Below are 20,676 nucleotides of genomic sequence, written 5' to 3' on the forward strand. Positions count from 1 at the left end.
ATGCAGTGTAAGGGGAAAGAAGAATCAGGAATGACCCTTTTGATTTTTAACATGTGCTATTCAGAGAATGGGAGTGCCACTGACCAAGATAGGAGAGCGCAGGAGGTGGATTTTGTGGGGTGTAGGGAATGAGTTATTAGACACCTAAATGGAGATGTTGAGTAGGCAGATGGATGTGCAACTCTGGACCTGCCAATGACATGCATTTGACAATCATCCAGTGTATGGGTGGCAGAGGAAGCCAGTCATCCATGTGAGAGGACAGAGAGGGGGAGGTGGAAGCCAGAGGCCAGCATTTAGAGGTTGGGTAGGAGAAGAAGAGTGGTGAGTGAGTGTGTGGAATCAGAGAGGCCTCAAGAAGGAGGCAGTGTCAAGTGGCTAAAAACTTTAAGTCGCGTGAGGACAGGAACGATCATTGGCTTTGATAATGTCATCGGGGCTTTGCAAAGAGTGGTTCGGTATCATGTTTGGGGCAGAATCTTAGTTGGAGTGGTTTGGAGGTAACCAGTTGATGAGGATGCTAAGAGCTGGGACTATTCAGAAACTGTGTCAAGTTTTGCTGTGAAGGGGCCATATGTAAGATGTGTCACTTTATATGAATGGCTTGACTTCTCTAAATCTGCTTCCTCACCTTCAAAGTGGTGAGGATATTATGTAGTGCGAGGTACTATTGAAAGCATTACATGGGATGAAACAAAATGAAACAAAGCTTCCTTCATAGCCCTTGTCCAGCATGGAATGTTCTCAGAGCTTCTCAGAGTACTGGTTTCTCCCATTCTCTTCTTGCTTATAGAGGCTTCATTTTTCTCATCAGTAGAAGAAGGGAATTGGACCAAATGAGGTTTCAAATTCTAGGTTTTCAAGCTTTGCCTGCTTCCTTGGCTCTTGGTCCCCTGGACTCCATCCCCTGCCTGCCATTCTCTGTCCAGTTTTTATCTATGGCTCTAACCCCACTGGACTTACCTCTCTTCTCTTTTCCCTCTCCTATTCCATTTTGTTTGTCTTGCACTTGGCCACCAGAATGTTCCTCCAAAAAAAGGCCTCCTTTGGGCTTCTCTCTCATTCAAGAGTCTTAAGAGGGGCTCATTCCTGAGATGAAAGTTTCCATCCCTACCTGTGACCTTTTATGACTTGGACTCTACCAAACTCATTTCCTTTGCTCTTCTCTACACCCCTGGCCATCCACATTGCTGTCTCTTGAGTATATATTGTTCTTCTCCCTTTTCTCTGGCCTCTGGAATGTTAATAGCCAGGGTTTTTTTTTTTTTTTTTTTTTAAAGATTTTTATTTATTACTTAGTGGGAGGGAGGGAGGGGGAGAGAAGAAAGAGAAAGAGAGAGAGAGAGAGTGTGCACGAGGGGGGGGGGTCAGAGGGAGAAGCAGACTCCCTGCTGAGCAGGGAGCCTAACTTGGGGCTCGATCCCAGGACCCCGGGATCATGACCTGAGCTGAAGGCAGACACTTAACTGACTGAAACACCCAGGCGCCCCTTAATATCCAGTTTTAAATACCACCCATCTTACAGCAGCCAAGGCATGTGTGGAGCTTTCCTGGGAACTGCAATAGAAAGAACCTTCTCTCTTCAGGAAGTTCCAAGGCTACCTCCAGTCTGTCCTGCTTAGCTCAATTCACATCTAGAGTGGATTCTCTTTTTCGTTTTTCCTTTTAAAGATTTTGTTTATTTATTTGGGAGGGAACGAGAGAAAGAGAGTGAGCACAAGCAGCAGGGAGAGGCAGAGGGAGAGGGGAGAGGGAGAAGCAGATTCCCTGCTGAGCAGAGAGCCTGACACAGGGCTCGATACCAGGACTCTGGGATCATGATCTGAGCAGAAGGCAGATGCCAACATATTGAACCACCCAAGCACCCCTAGAGTGGATTTTCACTGTGCACATCACTGCCAACCTTCTGCTTCATATGACCATTATTTGTCATGGGTCTTAGCTCCTGGCTTTCACCATGAGCCTCTTCAGAGGGTAGACACTGCTTCTTTGCACCTCTTACAGTGTCTTATGTGTTGAGTGCTCCAAAAATTAATGAATTACATCAATCAGAAAACTTGACTCTGAGAAGCTTTAATGGAAGGCTTGGGATTATGAAATCATAAGAAAGGGTATTAATGAAGGTTTGTAAGTGTGCCTGTATACGTGTCTATATTTTTTAAAATAAACCTTCCAGTGTTGAGGCTATTTTATCAAAAGTTTTTGAAATCTGCAGATGCCTTGGTCCAGTAATTCTACTTCTAGGGATTTATTGCAAGAAAACAGTCTTGGATATTTGCCGAGAATGTTCACTGGAATGTTGTTTATGATGTGAGAAGCTGGAATAACCTAAATATCCAACAATAGGGGATTGGTTTAAAAATATAAAAGAACTAGGGGTGCCTGAATAGCTCGGTTGAGTATCCAACTCTTGGTTTCAGCTCACGTCATGATCTCAGGGTTCTAGATCAAGCCCCGCATTGGGCTCTGCACTCAGTGCAGTCTGCTAGAGATGATCTCCCTCTGCTCGTCCCCATGCTCATGCTGGCTCTCTTTCATGTGAATAAATAAAAAAATTAAAATGAAAAAAAAAAAAGAACTCATGGTACATACTCATACTCTAGCATTACTGTCTCTAAATTGATGACATATAAGGACATTTAATGATTTGGCAAAATGTTCGTATGAAGTGAGGGAAAGTATTGTCTGATTTCCTTTATCTTAATTAAATTACTTATAGAGAAAGGATCACTGGTATAGGCACTGTTAATAGTGATTATCTTTGGATGTTGAGATATTGGTGGTTTTTACTGTCTTTTTGTTGTCTATTACCAAAACTTTCTACAAGAAGCTTGCTTTCTTGGTTAATAAATCATTTTATTGAAGTTGGGATTATATACCTCTTTTATTCATAAAAACACACATTCTTGTTTTTTTTTTTTTTTTTTTTTTTTTAGGATTTTATTTACTTATTCATGAGAGACACAGAGAGAGAAAGAGGCACAGACACAGGCAGAGGGAGAAGCAGGCTCCTTGCAGGGAGCCCAATATGGGACTTGATCCTGGGACTCCAGGATCATGCCCTGGGCCAAAGGCAGGCACTAAACCTCTGAGCCACCCAGGGATCCCCCTTGTCTTTCTATTAAATGAGCCTCAGTATCTATATTCATACAGTATTGGGGAAGAATACGAGGCCACCTGGTCTGTGTCAGATGGTAGCAAGAAATGTGGGAACTTCTGTGGGTCCCTACTTTCTAGGTCATAGTGACTGTTCTCCAGTGTAGACTAGTGCATGGTTTCCTTGAGGCTGGATGCAGTAGTAAGCTGTTGTTTCTTGGCTGCTGAGCTGTTTGTTCAGATTCTGGGCATTGGTGCTGTGCAGAAGGGGTGGGGAGTGTGCAGCCTGGAAGCTGCACTTGACTTGACTTGAAGTCTTGACTATGTAACCTTGACTCTCTTCTGTGCTTCTGTGTGACCTTGAGCTCTGAGCTGTGATTTGCACATCAGTAGGATGGGGATGGCATCTCCCATGGTCACTGGGTATGTTGCACAATATCTGGCCCAGTGTAGACACTTCATGAATAATAGTCTACACCTACGGTTAGTCTACAGCCAAGAACAGAGTCTTATTTCTTTAATAATACTAATACAGGTTTCCTGAAAACTGGCCATATTGTGGGTTGGGAAATAGTTCTAAAAATGATTTCCTTTTAACTCAGACATGTCCTGCCCTTGCCCTCTTGTCTCCCCTCAGTCTGTGGGCCAGGCATCGACATCCGCAATGACTATCAGCAGCTGAAGCGCCTGGAGAACTGTACAGTGATCGAGGGCTACCTCCACATCCTACTCATCTCCAAGGCAGAGGACTACCGCAGCTACCGCTTCCCCAAGCTCACGGTCATCACCGAGTACCTGCTGCTGTTCCGTGTGGCCGGCCTTGAGAGCCTCGGGGATCTCTTCCCCAACCTCACAGTCATCCGCGGCTGGAAGCTCTTCTACAACTACGCCCTGGTCATCTTTGAGATGACCAACCTCAAGGATATTGGGCTTTACAATCTGAGGAACATTACTCGGGGGGCCATCAGGATTGAGAAGAATGCTGACCTCTGTTACCTCTCCACAGTGGACTGGTCCCTGATCCTGGATGCAGTGTCCAACAACTACATCGTGGGGAACAAACCCCCTAAGGAATGTGGGGACCTGTGTCCAGGGACAATGGAGGAGAAGCCCTTGTGTGAGAAGACTACCATCAACAATGAATACAACTATCGCTGCTGGACTACAAATCGCTGCCAGAAAAGTAAGGATGATGCTGTTGTGGCTTTCTCTCTGCGCCTTTTACCCCTCCTGCTCTCCCTTGCCCTTTCTCCTCTTCTGAATGTGCAGGTTCTGCTGGGGGTTCTGCTGAGGGTTCTGCTGGGAGGGTGTGGTTGTGTTGCATTGAGGATGAGGCCACCTGCCCTGTGCAGGTTGGGGTCTTGCTTGGCTTCCTTTTGCATTCGGGAACTCATGGAATGCAGGACCTTGGCATGGCTGCCATCAAGAGCATCTAGATCATGTCTTGGATATAATCTGTCACCCTTCTGGGCTAGAAGCTTGCTGACCTTAAGCTTTAGATTCCAACAAGAAAGGTGACCTGGTGTGCTTGGAAGTGCCTAAGCCCTAGCAGTCAGGGACTGCTTACCTATCACCTGGCTCATCCTTTGTGGGATGGCAGGACTTCCTTTGTATGAATATACTTGGAATGTGGTTGAGTAAAGGGAAAGTAAAAATTCACTTCACATCCTGTGGAAGTGGTGACCTCCATCCTGTCCTCCCCAGTGACGGTTATGATGCTTAGGTGTGCTGGTTTATAATGGAGTACCTCACCACAATGGGAGAGCCCTGGACCAGATTCCAGGAATCCCAAATTCAGGCTGTACTTGCAGGTAGCTGTGTGATGGGTGCACTTGTACACTCCAGGCTTCCATTTCCTTTTTCCTACACCGCCCCCCCCCCGCCGCCCCCGCCGCCCCAAAGAGTTGTGCAGATCTTATGAAATCACCTAGTGAAAAGACTTTGAAGTGTATTCACTGCTCTGGGGGGTCACGTGGTGACATTTTAAAGCTTCTTATTTACCAGTAATATGCTTATTTTTCTCTTGAGTATAACCAGGCTCTTGAATTATTGTGATCAATTACCTTGAGACCCAGGTTGTTTGGTATTAGAAGGCAAGTCTGGGCCTTTGCCGTGTTGCTTTCAGCAATGTTTAGGTATGTTGGCCAGGAAGGTTCCTCTCCCTGGTTAGAAGTCAGTGTGGTAGCTATAAATAGCTATTATTTAATGGTTGGCCCAGTTAAAGACCCAAGGAGCTCATGTATTCTAGCTAGTCATGAAGAGCCAAGAAATCCCAAATTGGTAGGCTTGTCTAAACCATGAAGTGTATAAAATAAACAAATCAAAGGCCAGACCCCACAGGTAGCTGTTCTTTCTGTTCCCCGTCCAGCCAGGGTTGAAGCAGGAAAAGGATGGCTTCTTTGACTCAGAACACACTTTTATTCTATCAGTTCATCAGTGTGTACATGAGGATTTGATTAATAAGGGAAGGGGTCTCATTGGCTGTGACCAGGAAGGCCGAGAACACCATGAGGCCTCTTGATGGGTCCCTGTTGGCTAGGGTTGGAGGAAGGCACTGTGCTAAAGTCACATTTGTGATTAATTAAAATTCTACCCTATCATTAGGTTACCCACTGGTTTTGAGAAAACAACAGAAATCTCTTTTTAAGTAGTCTTGACATTTTAAATTTTATTTTAAAAGAAACCAGCGTCATCAAGGGAGGCATCATGTGTACTGGGAAGATTTTGGATGTGGTATAGTGGCCTGAGTGTCTTTGGACCAGTCTGTCCTTCTGGGCCGTAGTTGGGCATCTTTCGAATGTTCCTAACAGCAGTCCCATATTATGGACTCAGTGGCAACCAAACATGTGCACAGAACTGCTTTGGAAACTCATAAGCTCTGTACAAAAGGGAGGTGTTATTTAAAAAGTCATTAGGTGGGCACTTATTCAGTGATTCAGTCCATGTTTGCTTTGGCCTCACTGTGGATTTTTGGCCATTTCTGACCAGCTGGTTGTTGAAGAAGCCTGGAGCAGGCGAGAGGCCTGGGTCCTGGGTCCAGGTCTGGTAGCTGCAACCGGGAATGAGCAAGTAATTTAAGTTGCCTGGAGCTCTGTTTCTTCATCTGGGATTAGATCCTACCTTTCTCATCAGGCTCTTGGACTATTAAAAAAAAAAAGGAAAAGTACCAGAAGAAAGCAATGGGGTTAGAAACTGGGACTTGGTGCTGTTACAGCTGATGCTGACAGGCCTGTTGGCTGAACACCCGTCTCCCCAAGGCCACACCCCTCAGCCTTCTTCACTGCCAGTTGTGTCAGCCCTATTGACATTTTTCTGAGATTTTACAAAGGAGTGGTTATTGACAATTATGAACAGCATTCAAGGAAACTGTCTTTCCTTCATCTCAGAGTTTCAGGAAAACTTCAGGTTTCTTAGAGATTCTCTAATTGAATTGGCACCCTCCCTTTACATAGAGTCAGTCCCTGTGGACCTGTGTGGTCTGGTGGGTAGCTGCCAGCCACCTGTGGCTTATTGTGTACTCGAACCATGGTCTGGTCTGAATTGAGACTCACTCTAAGCATAAAATACATTGAATTTCAAAGACGTAGAAGGAGGGGAGAAAAAGTAAAGTACCTTCTTCATATTTGCTCTATGGATTCTGTGTTGAAATGACAATATTTTGGAACCTACTAGGCTAAGTAAACTACATTATCAAATTAATTTCACCTATTTCTTTCACTTTTCATGTGGCTACGAGATCGTTTGAAATTACAGGTGTGGCTCACATGCTCTTTAGAGAACTCTTCCTATGGCGATGTGTTCTCCCCCATTGTCTCTCTGGCTGAGCCTGGTAGTGCTGTGATGTTCCTACCCCCCTCTAGCAGGATGCTAGGAAACATCCAAGGAGCCAGGAGCCAGGTGAAGGGCATTGAGTCCAGACAGAATGTCTACCTAGAAGTCAGCATGAGCATTAAGATGGCCATTTAAAACGATGAAGAGTGGAAGAATCCCATTCAGTCATTCTTCACAGGGCTGCCTACGGAAGTAAAGAGAGCATCTGGAGAGCTACGTCAAATCAAGGATGTGTGTGAAATTTTTGACACAACAGAGAAACACTCAATTATGGGGTGCTGATATGCAGTTTTTACTTGACGCTCTACCTTAAACTCCTTCTTTGCTATCATGACTATGTGGCTGGCAGGCAGCTTCATAGATAGCCCCATTGAGGAAATGACTACTTTATGGGTTCCCTACATGCTTTGGTATTTCTCTGTTGTCTTAGGATTTAAAGGGGTGGTTTTTATTTTTGTTTAAAGATTTTATTCATTTATTCATGAGAGACACAGAGAGAAAGGCAGAGACATAGGCAGAGGGAGAAGCAGGCTCCCTGCAGAGACTCGATCCCGGGACCCTGGGACCACCCCCCAAGCCGAAGGCAGACACTCAACCCCTGAGCCACCCAGGCATCCCTAGAGGGGTGATTTTATTCAGGCTTGAGTTACTACTAAAAAGTGACCCTTAAAAAAGTTGTGTACAGCATTTTCCTTTCGGTAAAAATGAAACTAGTGTCCCTGACATTTGGCACCAGTGAGTCCTCCTCCGCTGCCTTCCCATAGCATTTCTCTTCCTATCTCTACAGCTGTTTCTTTGCTGGCTCCTTTTCCTTGGTTTGGTCTTTACTACCTGGCAGACTTCAGACTTCCATCCTAGGCCCTTTTCACTGTCCCTGTTCCCCAGAACTGTCCCGTCTGGTGCTTTAATATCCTTCTGCTGCATCTGATCTGCAGATATCATCTCCAGCCTAGACCTCTTGGTGAGCCCCAAACAAACCCACTCCTGTCCAGACAACTGTGGGTATCTCAGTGTCTGCTGGGCTTCTTGGGCTCCTCACTTCTACCCATTGTTTTTCTTGTATTCCTCCTTGGCATAGGCAGCATTCTTATATACTCCTCACACTCATGTCAGAAACCTGAGTGTCCTTTGGATGCTCCCTCCTCCGGTTGAATGACAAGCCCTTTCCATCCCAAATGTTTCTCGAATCTTCTATCCCCTGCTATCCCCTCTGCCATTTCAGTGACATGGCCTCTCTCCACCTGTGCCCAGGCCCAGTGAACTCCCTAACAGACACTCTGATCCATAAACTCCACTTCCTGAAATCCGGTAGTAGGAGCCCATGAGATCTCATGAAACTGGGCCATGCCCCTGACAAGCCACCTCCCTGCCTTCTGCATGCTGTATCTTTGGCCCATGATGGTGCTCTTCTGTGCTGACCAACTGGCCGTCCTCATCGCCAGAATCCTTGCCCGTTGGTGGAGGACTTTTGGACTTTGCAGATTCTGGTGGGCTGTTCTTGCAACAGAGAAACCTGCAGTGGCACTTTTTGCATTGCTGAGTAAATTCTGGGCGTGTCCTCCGAGCCTCGGAGAGCATGGCTGTCATGCCAGGGGTGAGCACGGCGCCTGCCTTTGTGAAAGATTTATTGCCAGATAGATCTGTTTCCCCTCCTTGAGCAGAGATCAGTGTGTAATGACAGTCCTCAGCAAGCCAAAAGATTCAAGGATTAGGAAATGTGGATGTTTCTTGTGTAATTTTCAGTCCCTGCTACCCAGGAGCACTGTCACCAAAGCTGTCTCTAGCTCTTCAGCTATGGATGGTAGTAGCTCCTTTCTCTCCTGCCCTTGTCAGAATGATTCAAGGCCAAAGATGGTGGAGAAGTATGGGAATCATCTTAACAGTTGAGGATTGGGGGTGTCTGGGTGGCTCAGTCAGTTAAGCATCTGCCTTCAGCTCAGGTCATGATCTCAGGGTCCTGAGATCAAGCCCCAGGTTAGACTCCTTGCTTGGTAGGGGAGCCTATTTCTCCCTCTGCCTCTGACCCTCCTCCCTGCTTATGCTCTTTCTCTGTCTCAAATAAATAAAATCTTTAAAAAAAAAAGTTGAGGCTTGGACTGTGGGACTGTTCATTACTTTGTAGGGGAGTTATATGCTGAAGGCCAGGCATGTACAGAAAGGGAAAAGGAGTGGATCCTCTTGCCATACCTATGGCTCTCCTCCTGCCCAGCTAATTGCCTAAGTGGTATCTGGTGTTCACTTGCCACTGGGCCTTTCTGGTACTTGATTTCAGATTTAGACACCTCCCCGCCCGCCCGCCCCGCCCCCCCCCCCCACGGAAATATAAAACTTACTACTAAACTTAGCGTCTCCAAGTACTTTTTAACCCAATAGGATGAATAGTTTATGTTCCACTCAAATCATGGTATTGCCCCATGAGAAGGCCTGGTCTTTGCCAGGAAATTTGTGAAGGTGGTGAGCCTGGCTGTGTTCGAAACTGGCTTTGCTGGTGGTACAGCCTTATTTCAATTAAAAGGGCATTGACTAGGAACAGCGGTCCTGGAGTGTGTTGCATTTCCCACTGCCTTCCAAATGAGAAATCAGGAAAACAGCAGATTGGAGCCTTCGTGTGAGAAGGCAGTAAGTGGCTCCCTTTATTGACAAAAGGAAAACATTTTACGGCCATCTCACTGATGAGATCAGGGACTTCAAATGAAGTCAGGTAGCATAAAAAAGACAATTCTACATTTTTTCCCCTTACAGGAAATATTCCTGTTTATCAGATACTTGTCATAGGGCAGTATTGGTGTGTGGAATGGAATGGTCCCTCTCGTTTTCATTATCTTAGAGATTTCTCCCTCATTTTCTTATAGGTTGATACATCTGGCTTGCCAGTTACAAGGGAGGGGGCTTGTTTAAGTGTAAATCACCTACTGGGTTGGGGTGCGGTGAGGGGCACAGTGTCTCTGCCCTGAGCTCTCATGCATGCACTTAATTCTTCCTCCTCCTCCAAGTTTTAAGCTTCCTGTGAGGGATATTTCTTTCTCTGGACTTCTGCGTAGTCAGCTGCCAAGTTCTTGCATGCTATGGCCCTCCAGACTGCCCAAGGTGGATGAAGAGAGGGACCTGCATTTCCAGCTGGAGCCGAGACAGGCTTGTGGATCCTGGATGAGAAGGCAGTGAGTTGAGCAGGCTCTGGTGTTGTGTTGTTGGTAGGAGCTTGTCTCTCTTCCCCTGGAAGGCCCCTACTCTGGTCAGCTGCTCCCAGTGTGGGGGTGATCTTTATTTAGAAGGGGGTCACATGCCCCTGGGCCTCATTTCTATGCCTTTTATAGTCAAGCATGGAGATCACATTCTGTTCTCCCTGCCTGTCGACCCTTGTTACCAAGATGGTGAAGCAGGTTATGTCCGTGGCTCTCTGGAACACCCCTTTGCCCATCCCCATCGTGTAGTTCTCAGGCCTGGTTCCTGTAAGGCTTTGCTCTTGGCTAATTGTCCCCTAATTAAGGTGTCACTCTCCTGGGCTCCAGAAGTTTATTTTTCCAATAAGGATCTCATCTTAGTAAAAGGCTTTCAGAATAGCTCTCCTAGGATAATTTTTACAATTCGAGGTATTTGGAAATACCTGGAGTCCCTTCAGGTCTCACCAGTTGAGCCTACTTGTAAGATTGTCCTGATTTCTTCCTACTCCTAAAATGCTTCTTTTGTTACATTAATATTTCTATCTCACTTTTCTTGTGTGGATGCCAGTGTGACATTCTTGATTAGAGTGGGAATGACGTGGATCATGTGGGCCTGTGGCTAACCTTGTCTTAGATTGCATTGCTCAGCTGGAGTGCTCAGGGTGGTTCCAAAGTTAGGTTTGGCTTGTTGTGAAGCTGGAAGCCATGAATTGGATACATACCTCCTTCTAGCATACAGTGCGACTTCCTGTAGGAAGTGGAGTCTCTGAGCACCATCCTGCAATGGAATGCTCCCCTGACTGGGAGCAAACGGGAGACAGCCACGGTGTTCCAGGAATGCTGGTAGCAGGAGAATGCACTCTTTCTGACTGTGACATACAGGATATTAAACAGAGCAAGCATCTGTTTATCACTATGCATAACTTGAGAATCTGTGTTGAAGAAATTTAGAGATATTTTGTGTGGAAGAAGGAGCCCCTGGTCAAAATCCAAAACCTAGACCATTCTGGGTTCTATTCTGTGTCTGGCCTGTTCTTGGTCCTTGGAAAAAAGTAGCTCATCGCAGAACCTTGCAACCATGTGAAGTGCACATGCAGGAGCAGGCACGGGAGGCGAGCAGGTCCCAGGGTCTGGTGGAGACAGTTGCCATCTCAGGCTGGGGAGTGATGAGGGCTTCCGGGGCCAGTGGAAAGGGTGAGTCATAGGCAGGAAGAATGGCCGTTCAGGTAAGAGCATGCTCCTGCAATATCAGCTCGGCCACTCTTCTGCAGTTCTTAGGATGTCATGGGGCTGGCTAGGGCCTCACTCCTGATATTCCCTGGGTGTCCACCCTTGCCAATATTGTGGATTCCGTGGAGAAAGCAGTACCATCACATGCCTGTTACCCTCTGACTTATCTTCAGGTGCGTTGAGGTGGCCCCGCACCTGGAAAGTGTGATTTTCCCCTATGGATCATCATGGCATATTAACATGGATATTTGCAAGAAAATGTAATTTTGTTTAAAAAAAAGGATATATATTTTAATACATTTAAACTACACATTCCAGTATGGGTAAGTCACATCATATGGCAAAGGTTTAAGAACAGACGATGAATTGAGGGGATTCCATTCATTAGCCTCATATGTTCTCAGGTGCTGGAATGGGGCTACCAGGCCTTATCTTCCATCTCTGAAACCGGGATGGGCAGGGACAGAACTTGTAAAGCACCAGACAGACTGCCTAGCACATAGTAGGTTGTTGAGAAATGATAGCAATTGCTAATCTTTGTAAAATTAAACTATTTCAGAGCTGCATGCAGAGACCATCTAGGATTCTGAACATTAAACTGGATTGACTGTGTATGTTTACTGTCATATCTTAAATGGTCTTTTTCTATTGCTTTTTCTAAATTGCAAAAATTCAATGATCATAAATAGCGTGGCATGGTGTAGGAGTGGTTCTTGCTAATTTAATCCAAATTGTTCAAATTCTTGTGTCTGTCCAGATAAGCTGTATCTTTAAAGAACGTTCAGTGAGGTACATATGTCTATATCAGGATGCCAGGGTGGCCTCTATGGTTACATGTAAACTCTATTTATTTGGTTATCAAACCCTATGAATTTATTCTGCTTGCAAGCTTGGTGTTGGGAAGAATTTAAGAAATATCAACAATAAGATTCTTGTTTGATACTAATGTTAAATATTATCTTTAAAAAATTTTTTTTCTTTTTTTTTTTTTTTTTTTGCAGAGAGCAGTAAAGTGGTTATAGAGTGGGCACAGTTTTTTGTAAAGATAACAAGGATGTACATTTTTATTTGTGACAACTGCCGGTCTCACATAGTAAAGGTAGCCAACCATCTGCTCCAGGCTGGAGCATGTGCCTGTTTATTCTCTTCTTTGGGTAATGCTAGCAGAGGGTGTGTGTGTGTGTGTGTGTGTGTGTGTGTGTACTTGTACATGCATACCACTTTATGCTACCACCCAGCCTCCCAGCCTCTTCTCCTGTTTTGGCTGTTTTGTTTTGTTTCGTTTCCCTACTCTCGCCCCCAGCGCAGGAAACAAAACACTGGCTCTCTCTGTCCTCCCTTAGATCTTCCTTCCGTTTGAGGGGATCAGGTGGGTGGGAAAATGCTGTGCAGGAATGTCAGGCCCCCTCCCGGAAGCCTGGCTTGTGTTTCATCTCATTATTGGACAGAAGTCACTTTTTGTTTCTTTGCCTCAGTCACAAACAACCACCCAGTCCTCTCTCCTTTCTCTGTGCCATTTTTTACGGAATCCACGTGGGATGGGAACAGAGGCAGCATGCTTGAGGGCTCTCTGGTGCTTTATACTCATAGCCTTGTGTACAGAGGCTGCGCAGACTGACCCAGTGTGTAGCTGCCTCTAATTTTGTTGTTGCAAGTTCTAATGATGGAGCGTATGAGGATGTGGTTGCTGGAGCCCGTATAAGCAGGCCCTGCTATCATGTGCAGGATCAACTCCTCAGCCCCTGGGCCGAGCCCACTGCGCCCAGGGGCCCCTAGGGAGGATGGCCCAGCTGTGATGGATGTGCATCTGCTCTTGGCAGCAGATCTATGAACTGAGGCTGCCATTCTGGATTTCCGGATAGATGCAAAGTGCTTGGATGGTTTTTAGCAGCTGCCGAGACCAGGAGTTGGACTTAGTAGCAAAAAGGAATGGGAAAACAATAAAAGAGGATCAGGGAGCAAATAACCTAGGATACCAAAAAAGACAAGATGAAGGCTGATATTATTAGAAACCTTTCCTGGGGAGCCATAGCATTTGAATTAGGAATCTCCCTGACCCCCATAGAAGGTGTTAGTGGTAATATGGAGACAAATGGAAACTAGGCAGATTCCTAGGTCCCAAAGAGACGAGCTTTTGTTCCTGGAGTTGTAACCTAGTATGTCGTTTTTGTTCTGATTTGCCAAGTAGATGATATTAGTAGGTTCCTAGACTATTCCTCAGAACCTGCTAGTAGTAGGTTTCTAGACGTTCCTCAGATAGGATATAGGGATATATATATATATGTATATATTTCTTTTTTTGTGCTCTTCCTCAGTGAACTTGAAATAATTGGATTATTTTGTAACACATACTTCTGTTAAAGGTACTTCTGTTAAAGGGTTTTGAATAACTGTGTCAAATAAGCTTTGGAACAGGTTTTAAGCAAGGTCATGGAAAATGTACCTTGTCCTCTCCCACCTACAAGGAAAGACAGAAAAGCCCAGATGCAGAATCACATACCCTTTACTTCCTTTTTATAATTTCATTCACTGTTTAGGTGGCACCAGCTAGGCCGTATGGTCCAGGTGGCGTGGTGTCATCTTCTGAGAGTATAGGGTTTCCTACCCCTGCCTTCCCCCACTGCTGCCTCATGTCTGGCCATCATTTTAGGCTCACAGGAATTCAAGGCAGGAAGGATCTTGATATTGTAGTTGTTTATGAATGGAATTCTGAGAATGTATGATTTTCCTAGGAGAATGCATCTTTAGCTCAAAAATATTTCTTGTTTATTGGGAGGAAAAACTGTCCTTGGAAAAGTCACTGGGTGCCAAAGATGGTTATTAGGAGGTGAACGTCTAGCGGTGCTTAAGTAAAGCAAGTTTTATTAATGGACAGTTGATAAAACAGGCAAAGCCAACTTAATGCTCTACTATTTCAAGAGAAAGTTGTTTTGCAGGATCAATTTGGTTTTATTTTATTTTTATTTTTTTAAAGATTTTATTTTTTCATGATAGAGGCAGAGGGAGAAGCAGGCTCTGACGTGGGACTCGATCCCGGGACTCCAGGATCGCGCTCTGGGCCAAAGCCAGGCGCTAAACTGCTGAGCCACCCAGGGATCCTCCCCTCAATTTGGTTTTAGATTTTCCGATGGCCACACTGTGATAGCTCCCAGTGCCTCACTGTACCTTCTGCCCAACACCATTCCCAGGAACATCCGCTGAACTTCATGTTAACACTGTAGGGTTGGAAGATTTCAGACCCTCAACTTGATTTGGTCCCACAGGGAGGTTTATACCATTCATCTAGATAACTGTCGTTCTATCTTGCTGGGCACTGCGCTCATAGGAAGCCTCAAAGTGTAGATGAAGAGCCACCAGAGAAGGCATTTAAATGGTCATTAGAGAGAAATGGTAATTGGGATGGTCTTCAGACCCCACTTCAGCTAATCAATAAAAGGTGAATGGTTTTTGTAAATCGTATAGTATGAGCTAGTTCAGATTCTGTGTGTGTAAACAAGCCTGGTGTACGTCATGCAATTTCAAGTGTGAAGCATGAGCTCTCCTATACCAGCTCTTCACACTCCTGTAACTCTAGTCTCAGATGCCTCCATTGTATCAAAGTAAATGCAAACCTCTGATCAGTGCCTTCTCATTTCTGAAGCCAGGCTGGAGAGGTGGGTGACTGGCTAATCAAATGGCAAGAAGGAGAAAGGACAACCCAGCCATGTGATCAAATGGAATTTGCATGAAACTTGTGTATACATGAGCATTGTCATTTATTGCAGAAAGCACATATCAGACCTCCTCCACTCCACCTTAACCTACTGGCTGGAACCCAGCCACTTAGTCTCCCTGCTCCTTGGTCTCTTTGTCTATTGAACCAGGTGAGCCCTGAATTTCCTTCCAGCTCTGGGATTCATTGTTACAGAATAGGATGTTGGGAACCTAGGATGGATGCGTTGGCCCTGGTACTTAGAGCAATGGAAATAGACATTCTCAACTTACAAAGGCATAAAGCAGTTGACCTGCTCTTTGAATGGGCCCTACCCCTAGAGACAGGACTGGAGAGTCGGAGGCTGTGGGGTCCCAGGAGGTAGCTGTGACTCACAGGCTCTGATGAGCTGGTAGCAGATATAGGATAGGAGGCTGGTGAAGCATCTCAGTGATAGGGTAGAAAGAAATAAAAGTGGTTAAAGAAGGCGTTGGGGGTAGGAAAATCAGTAGGATTTATGTTAAGTCCTGTATCTTTGAAGTGACTTATTCTGGTCTGGCTTTTGCTGTTACCAAAGTGAATTATTCATAAGTACTTTGAGAAACACCGATGTAACATGATTATGTTGAATGAATTTAAATTCATCTAAATCATTCTTTTCAACTGAAGTAAGCTTTCCCTCATCCAGAATCTGAGCAAACTGATAGCCTCACAAGAGTTTCCTGCTATCAATAGGCAAGTGACTGATGTCTACCATGATACTGCTGAGTTGCTTTGGACTCAGAAGCACTTCTGGAATTATCCAAGTGAAATTAAAGTACTTTCTCAGTAGTTTGAGAGTTGGGTGTGTTTTGCTGTGCATTTTGGTTCTAGGCAATCTGACTCTGATGTGTATACATACTGAGTTCCAGGCTGGAGCAAACATTGCCATGCTCTTCATGGTTTCTCCCCTAAGCATTGTCCTCTTGCTCTTCAAAGTTTTGGTCAAATCCATTCTCCTGCGAGACCTCCCCACAGCTCCCTCATGGGGGGCTCACATACCTGCAAGTTATTCATGTGCTGGTGTTGGGCCTTTGCTGTGTTCTTTGGTCAGTGATATTTATGTATGGATTCTAACAGTCATTTCAGAAAACGTTGCTTACTCGCCATTTGTGTCTTTCTGCAAATAGATGATAAACTGCTGGTAGGTTAGGACTTGAGCTCTATTTATAAAGTTCAGTTTGCTACCCTCATGACCAGAGGGAGGCCTATGGAAAAGATACTTTATAAGTCCATGTTCCACATGGGCTTGACCCTGGGTAGCATTCAAATAGTTTGGTTCTCCTGAAGATGAGGAGGCTGGGCTGTGAAAGGGAGGTGTTTGGGATGAGTAGACTGGGGAGTCTCCACTCAGGGTAGTGTAGATGTGAGAGCAAGCACCTGTTCAGTTTTGCACTTGACACACTAATTTGGACTCACTCTAGTCCAGGAATTTTATAAAGGGATTGATAAAATATTTTTGGATGGCCAAAGCCATTCTATCTGGAATAAATAAACCAGTTATCAATTGAGTTTAAGAACAGTTGTGCAAGTAAAGGTGTGAGAGTTTGTTTATATGGTTAGGTGAGTCCTTAACCTCTGCTGAGTTGTGGGTTATTTTGGGTCTCCTGCTCCTCCTTAACCTCCTTGTTAATATAAATCTAGTGTCATTAATGAAGTGAAAGATATTATACTATGTACATATCATTCCTGTGGTGAGGGATGGTGGTGAAGAGATTTGAATTACAAGTAACATCTAAGTTAGGTCTTGATGTGTCTGTGCACGTTTCACATTTGTTACTTGGCCAGAGTTTCCGTTGTTTCTGTTGATCCGTCTATTTAGTGCAAGTTCCATGCTAGGCAATATGAAAGGAACTTGTGATTTTGTTATGAGATAAGATAAAATATATGACATTCCACAGGAAAGAGATGGACAATTTATGCTGTGTAATGAGGCACTCCAGAATTTTGGCCAAAAGAGGAGAGGCAAAGAGTGCTAAGAGCAGAGAAGGGGGAGAGTCCCATATTTGGGGCTTTGCATGGAAAAAGTATTCGCCTCAAGTGAAATCGAGACCTTTCATTAAGGTAGTCTTCACTTGCTCAATACTATTTGCCTGGCATTGTATATGTGGCCCTCTAGTTGCAGATGGGATGCATTCCAAAACCTTGCAAGGCATTTGGAATGCGGAGCATATTATTTCAGAAAAACAGAAATTTGAGGATAGTTGAGGGTCCCAACCAGCAGCACGTCCTCTGCTTCCCAGCCTGCCCAAACCTGTTCGTCTTAGATATCATTTCTGTCCAACTACTGCCCATAGCTTTGGTTCCATGGTGGGGGGGATACTTTTTGAGCTCTATCCAGAAGCTCTATCCCTTTAGTGTCTGATTGGTGAGGCAGGCGTAGTGGTGGGAAGCTGGCAGTTTCCACTTTATATCAGATTTTTAAAAAAAGACTCTGAGGGTTTAGCATTTCCCAGATGTTCAGACTTTGGGGAAACAAAGAAGTTGCCTTTGCATTGGTCAGGATAGGAGCTGGGGGGGGGGGGGGTCAGCGTTTTTGGGTTTCTGCCTGCCAATTGGGGTGGGAGGATTCTAAGTCAAATCTGGAACATGTCCACTGAGTGCTGTAGGAGGTAAGAAGAAGTAGAAGATATGATTCTTGCCCTCAAAGGACTTGAGTTGGTTTCTGCGTAGTGGGCTTTTGGCTTATTACTCATGTCATGATTTTTATGAAATGTGGTCTTGGGGTCCATATCGGTTTAGACTTCCTGCTCTACCACAGAGCTACCAAGCAAGTTCTATGATATAAAGTCAGGAAAGTGTGTCTGAAACCAGGGTTGGCTCAATACATTTTGGTTGCTTCTCCTTTTCCTCCCTCCACTTGGGATCTTAAATGTGGGGGTGCTGATCTAAGCTTTTGCTCATTTAATGAAAATTGTTCTCTAGAACTGTCTGTGATAATGAAGGGATTCCAGACATCCTCCATCTTTCTGTGCCTCTTCAGTCTTCCAGTCAAAGAAAAACTCAGTATATGATCTTTGGCCTAAAGAAATATTAAACCTATGTTAAGTATGCAGACATGAATGGGCAAAGGAAGGATTTGTGGCAAAGAGGAACTGCTGAAACAAATAAGTAATGTAAATGGGCAGAAAGAAATAAGAAATACTAAATTGATTGCATCTTTCAGCTCCTAGTACTTAATGCAAAGAAAGTAGTGGGGAAGGGTTGTCATTTAAAGTAATGGAAAAATGAGGGAGTTTTGAAGTTAGCTGAGATTCTTCTGCCTGCCAATAGAGAGGCATGGATTATACAGACTGGAAAGGTGAAGATGTTTGAGTATGGCAGCTCCATTTAGCACAGATTGTGATACTTACTGCTTTTTGTACAACTTCTGTAGTAGGGGGAGAAGCGAAAACCATCAGGCCTGGAAGATAGCAGTTAACAGCTCATTAAACTCTTGTCAGACGCCTTCATTGAGCATCATGGGAAGACTCAAAATGTCTATGTTATGAAGCTGCTTAGATTTTTAAAAATGTATGTTGTTAACATTTTTTTATTAAGTGGAACAGGAGATTGGAATTCACTGGATGTGATTCCCTCATTCTGTGTAGTATGTTCAGAAGCCCAAGGTTTCCTAGAATTTTTTGGTGGTAGTGAAGGCAAATTATTAGCAAGTTGAAAGAGCTTTGGGGCAGATGAGGCCAATCCACCATTAATTGTATCAATGATTAATACTTCAAGAAAATGGAAAGAAACAAATTTCCATTTCTTCTAGGATTTTGTTATTTATGGTTCTAGCAAACAAGTTAACTTTGAACTAATAGACTAAAGCAAACCACAGCAGGTAACCATTAACTTTTTTGTGTCATGTATCATCTTCCCACTCCCCAACCAGATTATTCCATTAGCATCATGAACCAAAACCTGTGTACTTACAAGACTGATTTTTAAGGAGACTCAACTTTTTGGATTCCCACATTGAAGACATTTTAGGTATGGGCCCCAGAAATGAGTTTCCTGGAGGAGAGAGGTCATCTCTCCAGGTGGGTAAGTGAGGGGCGATTGTGCACTTGGCAGAGCTTCCATGCATGTATGGCTTCCAGGGACCACTGGACTGGGGATGAAGAAGCCAGTTTCGAGGAAATGCTCTGTGTCCATGGGTCTCAGAGTGGAAAGGAAACTTGGAGATCATTTAGTTAGCTCCTTGACTTAGTTCAGGAACCCCTTCCACTAGGACCTCTAGCAGATATTTTTCACACACCTGCCATTTTTACCAGAGTTACAGCTGTCATGGTGAACTTCTCCTGGGCCCATATATTCCTGTTAATATTCTTTGTATTTGTATTTCAGTTAAAATGAGACCTCTATAGGAGACACAGTGTTGCTGTTGTCTTCTGTATCAAAAGGTATACTTGACTGGGGGTGGGTCTTCAGGTTCAGAGGGGACCTGGGGGACAGCAAACAGGATGTGATGACTCTGGAGTGCTTTGCCCTCATGGAACATGCTCAGGCTTAGCAGGGGAGGAGAGGATTTTTCCTGCAGTGGACAAAGAAAACCACAGGAGGCTGAGTGTCCTGGTCTCACTATTTGTCACCCACTGCAGAGTCCTTCAGACCTGCACAGTATCTATGGATTTGGTTATTCAAGGATGTGCTGCCATTAAAACATAAGAAAAGGCTTATTAGGCCCTGGAATACCTATAAGTTCTGTTAGAATTTTGCATTCCATAAGCACTTGCTAAGAAATACCTTCATATGCTGTGCTTAATACCCTGGAAAAGCTATAGTGAGTTAGAGGGAAGCCAACCTGGAAATGGATGGGAAGATTTAGCCAAGGCCATGCCCATGACTCTGAGGATCAAGCCAGATTAGAACCTGGGACAGTTCCCATCCATGGTCTCTACCTAGACACACTCTCTTCTTCCCCTCCCATCATTCCCTTTCTCCTGCTTCCTTTTCTACCCTCAAGGGCTCTTGGAGAGGGGTGGGTGAGGGCAGTGAGCCACACCGATATGCCATGAATCACACCAAGACAAGGGTACTCATCTGATGATAGAAACAGAGCTACAGCATCTTATTAGGTCAGAATCTTTTGTCTTCTTGTCTGGTGTCTTTCTGTGACTCAGAGTTTTCTGAATAGAAATCCCAGGCAATAGAGACCATGTTGACAACAGGGCATTTTTTGCTAATCAATGTCAAAGCTCAAAGCTCTTCAGAGCTCAAAGAACCTTTTTTTTTTTTTAAAGATTGATTTATTCATGAGACACACACACACACACACAGACAGACAGACAGACAGACACGGGCAGAGGGAGAAGCAGGCTCCATGCAGGGAGCCTGACGTGGGACTCGATCCCAGGTCTCCAGGATCAGGCCCTGGGCCGAAGGCGGCACTAAACTGCTGAGCCACCCAGGTGCCCTCTTCAGAACCTTTTTAAGAAGATTCCCCTGCATTTGGAGGTTTTGCAGATTAGAACCCATTTCCCCTACAGTTACTTCAGCATGTCCCACGATGAGCTAGACCTCTGACATGCCTCTTGATCTAACCCACACATGCCAGACCCCTTTTCAACATGGGGTGTGGCTGCTGGCATGGAGAGGGATCAGGTGCGAGGTGGATTCTTCTGCATGAGATCTCTACGTGGGGGA

The 20,676-nt window shown here is 44.8% G+C and overlaps 1 protein-coding gene across 5 annotated transcripts in view; it reads left to right on the top strand.

Annotated features, from left to right (window-relative positions):
• The window catches only part of IGF1R (insulin like growth factor 1 receptor), a 302,878-nt gene that overhangs the window by 50,467 nt on the left and 231,735 nt on the right, over positions 1 to 20,676 (top strand). For all 5 annotated transcript variants that reach the window (XM_072797447.1, XM_072797464.1, XM_072797485.1 and 2 more), the window contains exon 2: positions 3,734 to 4,279. In XM_072797447.1, coding sequence (XP_072653548.1) covers positions 3,734 to 4,279 — 546 coding nt within the window. The remainder of the gene's footprint in view (positions 1 to 3,733; positions 4,280 to 20,676) is intronic.

Source organism: Canis lupus, chromosome 2 (assembly GCF_048164855.1).
Source record: "Canis lupus baileyi chromosome 2, mCanLup2.hap1, whole genome shotgun sequence".
Taxonomy (NCBI): Eukaryota; Metazoa; Chordata; class Mammalia; order Carnivora; family Canidae; genus Canis; species Canis lupus.